Below are 8,886 nucleotides of genomic sequence, written 5' to 3'. Positions count from 1 at the left end.
AGCAATATTCCAGTGTTAATATTTAATGTGAGCCCCGGGGACGATCATTGTCCAAAGCATGACATTTTTCCCTCCCAAGACATTTAAAGCTGATTAAGTTGCTTTCGTGGAAAGGTTTTCCTCACATCAGCGCTGCGGTCAGTGACCCGTCGCTGCCAGGATGTCTCGTACCAACAGATCCAACTAAACATTTGCTGAGCATTAAAGGTGTGATTTAGGCCAAAATTGGTGACGTTTGATTTTTAGGGGTCCAATAATCAGCTATAGTTTTGATGTGATTAGAATTCAATGAGTGGAGACTGTAAAGAATGTTTAAAACACCGTTCAAGGACACAATAGATGCAATTTTATGCATTTATTCATGTAGATATTCCACTCTGATTCAAAGGCTCAAGGCTGGGTCAGCAATTTAATAGCCAAAAATACTCTAGTTTTTTTTTTTTTTTCTTTAAATATCTCCTTCAGGTCATGTCTTCATTTTTTGTACCATCCTTCCTTAAAAATGCCACAAAACTCTGAAAAGTGCATTTTTGCGAATATCTGAAAACTCCTGTTGCTCATATACCCCCCACCCCCCCGATAAAAATGCTCCCCACCATCAAGGCGCATAAGGTAACAAATCTGCAACAAGAAACCACCACCAATTTTTCCCCAAATGTTTTATAACCGTCCTGTTCAAACAACATTCTCTTATCATTTTTACACAACCAGAGAAAAAAAGATTAAACATAAACTCCCAAACCTTTTGTACAGAGAAATCAAACTAAATGAGAAAAAAGGTCTCTTATATTAGTCCATGATTTATCCTCTGAATATCCACACTTGCATTTGTAATTAAACTGGGGAGGGAGACACGGCTGTGTCATTCATGAGGCTTTCTGTGTTGTATGCAATATCAATCAGTCCACTGCACTTGCTGGTTATATCTGCTCTATACGAAATAGAAACCAGTAAGTCGAGGCCATTCAACTAGTAATCCAGTGATGTCTATGTTTGTTTGTGTTCAAAATTACCGGTGTTGATGCATCAAGAATAGGCAAATCTAAATCAAGTGTTTGTAATCATATCAGTTTGCTGAGAATCTCATTGTTTAAGCCAATCCGAATCCCTCTGAACATTCCTGAATGGCCAAAAGCAGCATATGTCTTAGCTTCTCATAGCTTTCATAAGCTGGGAGGTCCAACTGGTTAAAGCTGTGGATGGAGAAAACAACAAATCACATTTTACCCTAACGACTGTGTTATTTATGTCTTGTAAATATGACCCAAATGTCCATACCAGGTATGAGCGGATGGTAAGCGGTCAGTGGAGCGATCGTCTCTGTGGATCTGAAACTTCTGGATGCCGTTCATGCCTTCCAGGGCAGAAAACCCTTGGAGGGGAACCTTGGATGTGCCGGTGACGAACTGTAGGAATTTGGCTCTGTCTGCCTGGTCAAAAGACCGCAAAGCTCTCCAGAACCACTGAATCTGAAAAGGAAGAGAAGGTCAAGATACAATGGAATTAAAACCAGTTACACTTTACCCAATGACAGCGGAGACACAACAAAGTACAGAAACCTGGTGGATAACAACAACACTCACTCATACCTGGATTGAACTGGACTGGTATTTGTGATATTCAGTGTTGGCCTTTAGGTCATCAATATCAATGGTGGGGAGACCAGAAATCAGCAACTCCAGTTCTTGCTCAGTGAAGATGGAGATAAGTCTCTTGGGAATGATCTCGTAGAATCCCTCCAGGAAGGCAGCAAGCTGCTTCCGGATCGCACCTACAAAACCAATCAAAGTACTCCGTCAGGAATCTTTGTGTAGTTTCACATAAAACTTAATGCACTTGCTTAATTTGGCATTTTTAATTCAATTGTCATGACTGGTGCTGTGTGGAATGCTGCCACCTAGTGTTTTCTTTTAGGATTTGTGCTCTTCACATGTGATTATTCACTCTGCTTTGGCCAAAAAATAGGAAATGCATCACATTCTCACCTGTCATCTTCATCTGGCACACCAGATGCACATACTCCTTTTTGTTTTCCTCTGTTACCAGGATGTTGGCTCCATTTGGTTTGAGATCCCTGACTTCGCACACTCCAAACTCCTGGACCTACCAAGTCATGGTTTCAGTGCATTACTTTTTTAGTCCTGAACAAGTTGTAAGACACATTTAAAACCAATAAGTAAAAACTAAAAAATACAAACCTCAGTGCTAAAGGTCAACTCATAGCCCAACGTGGATACATCATTCTCCAACAAGTATACCAAACCCTGGAAGAATGGGTAATCCTCACTCTCCATGTCTGTGTACCTGGTAACACCACAAGAATTTGATCATGAAACAAAGACCGTTGAATCCATTTAAAACTTTTCTCTTGGAATATTTAATATAAAGACTGAAACAGTCAGTATCTGGAATACCTGACACTCTTGCCCAAGATGTGCTTGTAGAAGCTGCGAGTGAAGTAGCACTCCAATAACCGGTTATCATAGACCGCCTTGGCCACCACACGACCCACAAACTTAAAATAGCTCAGGTGGTTGGGGTTACAATGTGAAGAGGGGTTGATGGTATATGTGACCCGGTCACCAGGTGATGTGCGAAACAGTGCATACATGGGATTGAACATCTCCCGGGAGATGATCATGTACCATTCTCTTAACAGACCACCGGCATCCTGGCCCTCTTCCCCTTCAAATACAATGTAACTGCAAAAGGAATGAAAGAGAATATGAGGCTAAATGATGAATTTGGGAGGAAATCCTGGAATGGGACAGCACTCTAGCCTTACAGCCTATTCTTCATGTCCTCTGGACTCTTGCGATGAAGTTCTCTGTACGAGTCCTCAAACACGTGATCCCGTCTCACATGCACAGCCATGTCCTCCTTCCTCAGGCCTTCATCCAATCTCTCCAACTCTTGGCGGAAGTACCTACAAAGATGGTAAAAATGGATGGGGTGAGTTGCGGCCCAACAGAGAGTGAAAATACTGCTTTCAGAAAGACTTACTTCCTCTTAACATCAAAGTCAAGAATGCGAATGTAGTCAACAAGTACTGCAAAAGGTCCATCAGCCAAGTGAGTCGTGGACTGCCGGAGAATCTGGTTCAGCACTGTGCGGTGGGTTTCTAAAGGTAATGAAAGTAAATCAGATTAAAGGATTCACATACAAATAACTAATTGAAGGGAGAAGATGTATATTTTTAAGACTCACCAGCAAACCGGAGGAATTTCTGGGTGTCTGGTGGCAGGTTTGAAGAAATGTGCATGGAAGAAGGCTCCCTGGAAAAGAACGGATCTAGGGATGAAGGGGTGGCTGGAGTAAGGGGCGCTGGAGAGAGTGGTGGAGGCTCATCTTTGATGTGAGAAAGCTGGCTCTCTCGGGTGTCTCTCACTGGTGGTTTGCTTTCTCGTTCTGTGGCGTGCACCAAAAAGAACGCCTCAACAGCAGGCTGGAGAACTGCAAAACCAAACAGAGATCATTAGGACAAAGCCCAATCATCCAAGCATTTCAGAAATAAAATGAATTTTACTGACCCAGCACGGCGTGCTGATCATGCGACTCCTCCAGTTCTTTCAGACACTCTCCGAGCATGTCCCACAGCTCATCCAACAACAGCTGCTCACTTAGCAGTGGAAGGTCTGGAAGTCTTTCCTCGCTCTCAGACTGGCCATTTCCTTCCTCATCTAAAAAAAGCAAAGTTAAGCTCTAATATGAGCAATTATTTCTGTCAAAATCAGTAGAGTGAAACGGTCTCGCTATTAAAATTATATTGGTTTAAGTAGAACTTCAAGAGTGATTAAAAGAATATGCATGACACAAAAAACTTAAAACAACATATCTAATGATTACACAGAAAAACCCCAAGGTCATCGTTAAAGCTTACCCAGAGGTGTTGGATCTTGCTCTAGAGGAGAAGGCTGGTCCACGTCCATTGGAGAGTCATCTCTCTGCGTTGGCTGAGCCTCTCCCATCGACTGTGCTTCAGACTAAAGAAACCAAATCAAAAAAGCCAGAGTGATGCAAAACAATGAGTGCATGAAGCGTTTAATTCATAAAACTATTGGACACAGCAAAGTCCACATCAACAAGAGCACAGGCCTATGCTGAGGCAATATATTTGAGAGGCAAATCCCTCTTCATGATGGGGCTGGAGAGCTGCAGCTGGTAGACTCCAGTGTGACATTGTCACATGCATTACAAACAATATTTTAGCTTTTCCAAAATGCACAAACCAAGTTCAGACAAAACCAGGTTAGATTATACAGCATGTTATTGAAAACACATGCAATGGGACAATACGTATAACGCCTGCCGTGAGTGCAGCTCATGCTAACCGTTGCAACTGCAGCAGGTGTGGCAGCAGCACCAGCAGGGGGATGGGGGGCAGCTACTGAGGACCCAGCAACGACAGCAGCAGATGCAGAAGAGACAGTGGGTGGAGGGCCCTGTTGGAGCCGCCGACCTCTCTGGCCTTCTCTTACCATCTGGATGATGGCATCGGCTTCAGCCTCTAGCTGTCGCACTGCAGCCTGGATGCTACTGGCTGAGCCCAAACTGGAGGACCCTGGCAAACAATCATCAGGAGGTAAATCAGGCTGTTACAAGCATTGGAGACGACGTCAACTGTGGGAGTTCGTGTCTTGTGTCGCACCTAATCGCCCGGTTTGTTTTGCTTTCTTGTTTGCCCGCCTCGTGTCCTCCCGCAGCTGGATAATGACTTGCAGCACTCGCAAGAAGAATTTTTGTGTCGATGTTTTTGAAGTTAGTGAGCTCATGCACGGTAGCTGCAGTTCGCGTCCCCCAAGAGTACGCTTCTGTGCAGCAACAATCACAACACTTTCTGCTCCATCAAACCTTCATTTGAAACAAGAGATATAATTATGCCAATGGAGATATGGGTTATTGTCAAAAAATTCACAAAATCATTGTACATCACATTAAAAAACAAATGCGGCTACATTTGTTGTTGCAATCAGAGGTTAAGAATCCACTAACGTTGTAGCTAACCTGCTTTTCATCTTGCCCTTGAGCCTGGCTGTGATGGAGGAATCTTCAGGAGCATCTGGGGAGTGTAAATCAGCTTGTGCACGTCTCTGCTGCTCCAAATTGTATTCTCGAAGTTCAGCCAGCAACGTGCCTGAAAGAATGAAAATATTTTTTTTTTTAATTCTTTTTTTCCAAGAGGAATAAAACATAATCCACCAATGTAACTGCCTGGTACTAACCAATCTGTTTACAAAGAGTGTATCCCAGGTGTCGAGCTCCACTGAGAAGCAGCCTGAGCACAGTGTCTCTGGTGGCACCATCACCTCTCGATAACTGCAGCAGAATATTAGCTGCATCCTCCAGACCTTCCTCTGAACACGAATGAGATGTCAACACCTTGGGAGAAGATTACACAACATTCATTAGAAAATCAAGGGTTATGACAATTATCACAACAAAATACATTATGAAGGTTTCTTTAGAGAAGCTGCAGAAATGTTACTGTACAAAATAAAGCCTCAAAGTAAATATTCTATTTATCAATTACTAAAATCTCTTCAGACATATTTTAGACGGCGACCAGGTGACAAGCCTCATACCTCCACAGACAGCTGAAGCTGTTTCTCCGTGAGTCCAGCTGATGCCATCTTGTCACTGTCTACGATGCTGGTTGTAATCTTTTGTTTTCCTGTAGTGCCAAACATTCAATTGCTGTTAATCAGTCTACAAGATGCCGAATATGTTTAAATTGCACTACCTGGAGCTGTTATTCCAGTAGATGTAGGTATAGAGATTGTTGTTGAAGGAGTTTGGGAAGCGACAATAATGGTTCCTGAGGATGGTCCCTGAGCTGCAGTTCCCACCACTGATGACCCTGGAACTACCACTGTAGGCTGAGTAGAGCCCACTGCGGTAGTTAAGGTGCCGAGCGTTGTGATGGGCGCTGGGGCTCCTGAGCTGCTTGCCACGTTGGGATTGACAGATTGTGGGGTGGGGTGTCCAGCAGGCACCTCTGTGGCTTTGTTGTCAGGAAGGGCAATAGATATAAGGGACAGAAGACGCAGTAACTTCTCTGTGAGGAGGGAGCTCCGCCGGATGACAGGATGAGACAGCATGTTCATCAGCTGGCCAAGGGGGGAGGTCTCCAAGCTGAACTGAGCGCCCTCTGCCTCTGCACTTCCACCTAGAGGCACCATCTTCATTGAGGCTTTGCCCTTGCGACTGACATTCATGTTATCCAGCTTGACCAGCAGATCCCAAAAGTCCGTGGAGATTCCAAGTGACTGAAGATTAGCAGCAGTAGCACCTAAGGAGTTTTGGGTGTTGGAAGAATTGGACGTGGTGTTACTCTGCGGCTGGGGCACTGCCCTCATGCCAACACCTCCACCCACTCCTCCAGTCGAGATCGAACAAAGACGAGAGTCCAGTTCCGAAGCGGCGGCTGACAGATCCTTACAACGCTGCTGTGTGAAATGACTGGGGAATACCTACAGAAACAGACAAAAAAATTATAACGGCTATCCAATTTAAGCTTTCTCTTTGCACCACGTCACCATTGACAAGTCAGTAGACCGCACTCACCTTTGCTAGCTGAATAAGTGTATCCAAAACATGTCGACATACTACTGGAGCTGCTTGCGGGTGAATGTGAACAGTGGTACCTCCCCCACCACCACATGTGACACCTGCTGCTGTGCTCGACACTCCTCCTCCCAGAGTTCCTGAACCTGCAGATGCACCAGCAGTGTGCCTGTCAGCGTGCTTTCGACTGGATACTCTTTGAATCTGGAAAATGTTTGTCCGGCAGCCCAAGGCCGCATCCATAGAAACAGAAAGCCAGGAGAGCTGACTAGAGCTGCGAGACTCTACCCTGTTCAGCAGCTCTAAGGAGGAAGTTGATGATGAAGAAGAGGATGAAGAGAGAGATGATGTAGTGGTGCCTTTTCCTCCACAGCTTACTTGGTTACTTCTTTTGCCTCGCGAGTCTTCTAAACGTGGGGTTTCTACACACACTTCACTCTCACTGCTGCGTTGAAGGATGGATAACAGACTGCGGATGACCCACCCGCGTGTTTGGGAGTGGTAGCAGAGGTTTCTGAGAACACGGTGCAAACGGCTGGTATTGAGCTTTGGCTCATCCACAAACAACAGAACTAGCAGGCAGGACAGAGCCTCGTGGTCCAATAGCAATCGACCACGTAAACGTAGGAGAGAGTCTACACTGGAACCAGATGGCCTGGAAAAACACAACCATTTTTTTCTGTTAAGTGCAATTTCATTGCATCAATAACTCAACAAAAAGTGTTGGATTAATGTTTTTTATACCTGTGGTTTGTTCCTCCCATCTGAAATGTGCCTCCTCTCTGCACGGCCAGTCGAGTGTACTGGACACCTCGATTACTTCCTAATCGACTGGTGAAGGCTGGTGAACGCAAAATGGCAGAAAGAGCTGAAGAGGAGCTATGACCGAACAACCTCTCGTGCATTAGTTGTCTCTGCCGTGCTTCTTGCTCCCTCCGCAATGCGGCTGCTTCAGCAGCAATATCTGGTGGCATGACAGCTAGCACACTATCTTCCATGTCCTCCAAAACACTACGGCGAAGCTCTGAGGGCAGTGTCTGGATGAATGTGACTGGATCCAAAGGAGTGTCTCCTTGTGGGGGCTGTTGGGCTAGCTCCCGGCGCTGTTGCTCTGCTCGTTGTTGGGCAAGTACCTAAAAGAACAAATGAAATGCTTACGTTTGCCAAGTGATCATTTAGGAATGAATTGTCATTCTGTCATCTGGACAGTATTTTCTGAATGTGATCAGGTTTCTACACCCAGAAATCATTATGCTACATTTGTCATTAGTCACATCGAAAGCACCAGATATGGGTCTTTTTAGAGAATAAAAGATAAAAATAAAAGTAGAATTGATTATTTAATAAAAGCAACTCACTTCTTCTTGGATGGCAGGTGGCAATGCAGCCAGAAACTCAGGGCTGACTTCTGTAACCCCTGGTCCTCCCAATACTGGTGCAGTGGTGGTGGGCAGACTGGTGGCAACAGGAGGACGGGACGGTGGTCTGATGCCAAGCTGATTCTGCAGCACTTCTCGACGAATGTCTTCAGGAAGTGCTGCAAGGAAAGAAGGATCTACACCCTCTGGCAGGCTTATGCCTATGATTACAATGCATTAGAAATAAGTTGAGGTTTCTTTAAATTTGTCTTGAAAACCTAATTGACGAAGTGGAAAGCATTCAGTTTTACCTGCAAGTGGGTCCTCCTCCTCATTGCTAGTAGATGGGAGGGGCTCTTCTTGGATGGCTTGAGACTGGCTGTCAGCACTATCACTCCTGGGCATCGTTTCCCCAGGTGAAGAGACAGAAGTGGAGCTGTAAATATTTAGAAATCCTTTTGCCAAGTGCTATATAGTAATAAGTTAACCCATTTATAAGAAAAATAAAAGGTTTTCTCAATAAACTGGTGATAATGTAGGCCTGCATTTCTGCTAATAGAGTGAAAGATTGGCAAAATAAAAGCATACAGGGAAGAAGTAATCCCATTAAATATATGCTGGTTGATTTTAAATATATTGGTCAAAGGAACCTAGCTACTCACCCAGTCTCTGCATCTGTCTGTCTATCAGTCAGTCCACTCTCCCCACTGCCGGACAGTTCCTGAGAAAGCTGGGCACTCTGAGCTGGGTTGGTAGCAGGTTCTTCCTGTGTTGCAGAGGCAGGGCTGCTGGTGTCCATGGGCGACCCTTCAAGTTGCGATACGCCAACGACTGCAGGTTCTGTACTCTCCACAATATCTGGACTAAGAGATGCTGTTGTTGGAGCAAAGTGCAGGGGTGGGAGGAGAAAAATATAAGGATTAGGAAATTCTAAACAGTATCCAAAAGCTGACCTTCTGAAATA

The 8,886-nt window shown here is 44.7% G+C and overlaps 1 protein-coding gene across 17 annotated transcripts in view; it reads right to left on the bottom strand.

The window, feature by feature from the left end:
* Nucleotides 1-340: 340 nt before the first annotated feature.
* Nucleotides 341-8,886, bottom strand: part of huwe1 (HECT, UBA and WWE domain containing E3 ubiquitin protein ligase 1) — a 31,810-nt gene continuing 23,264 nt past the window's right edge. For 14 of the 17 annotated variants that reach the window (XM_057041048.1, XM_057041055.1, XM_057041059.1 and 11 more), the window contains 22 exons: nucleotides 8,585-8,795; nucleotides 8,234-8,358; nucleotides 7,923-8,143; nucleotides 7,309-7,697; nucleotides 6,565-7,219; nucleotides 5,741-6,470; nucleotides 5,583-5,671; nucleotides 5,223-5,379; nucleotides 5,005-5,134; nucleotides 4,649-4,851; nucleotides 4,332-4,561; nucleotides 3,881-3,983; nucleotides 3,531-3,680; nucleotides 3,208-3,453; nucleotides 3,004-3,121; nucleotides 2,786-2,926; nucleotides 2,415-2,702; nucleotides 2,199-2,304; nucleotides 1,986-2,103; nucleotides 1,590-1,771; nucleotides 1,279-1,469; nucleotides 341-1,193 (listed from right to left, as the gene is read on the bottom strand). In XM_057041048.1, coding sequence (XP_056897028.1) covers nucleotides 1,091-1,193; nucleotides 1,279-1,469; nucleotides 1,590-1,771; nucleotides 1,986-2,103; nucleotides 2,199-2,304; nucleotides 2,415-2,702; nucleotides 2,786-2,926; nucleotides 3,004-3,121; nucleotides 3,208-3,453; nucleotides 3,531-3,680; nucleotides 3,881-3,983; nucleotides 4,332-4,561; nucleotides 4,649-4,851; nucleotides 5,005-5,134; nucleotides 5,223-5,379; nucleotides 5,583-5,671; nucleotides 5,741-6,470; nucleotides 6,565-7,219; nucleotides 7,309-7,697; nucleotides 7,923-8,143; nucleotides 8,234-8,358; nucleotides 8,585-8,795 — 4,886 coding nt within the window. In that variant the 3' untranslated portion in view covers nucleotides 341-1,090. The remainder of the gene's footprint in view (nucleotides 1,194-1,278; nucleotides 1,470-1,589; nucleotides 1,772-1,985; nucleotides 2,104-2,198; nucleotides 2,305-2,414; nucleotides 2,703-2,785; nucleotides 2,927-3,003; nucleotides 3,122-3,207; nucleotides 3,454-3,530; nucleotides 3,681-3,880; nucleotides 3,984-4,331; nucleotides 4,562-4,648; nucleotides 4,852-5,004; nucleotides 5,135-5,222; nucleotides 5,380-5,582; nucleotides 5,672-5,740; nucleotides 6,471-6,564; nucleotides 7,220-7,308; nucleotides 7,698-7,922; nucleotides 8,144-8,233; nucleotides 8,359-8,584; nucleotides 8,796-8,886) is intronic. The other 3 variants (XM_057041056.1, XM_057041058.1, XM_057041064.1) reach the window with 2 other exon arrangements.

The sequence above is a fragment of the Takifugu flavidus genome, chromosome 8 (assembly GCF_003711565.1).
Source record: "Takifugu flavidus isolate HTHZ2018 chromosome 8, ASM371156v2, whole genome shotgun sequence".
Classification (NCBI taxonomy): domain Eukaryota; kingdom Metazoa; phylum Chordata; class Actinopteri; order Tetraodontiformes; family Tetraodontidae; genus Takifugu; species Takifugu flavidus.
This window is presented reverse-complemented; position numbering and strand designations above follow the sequence as displayed.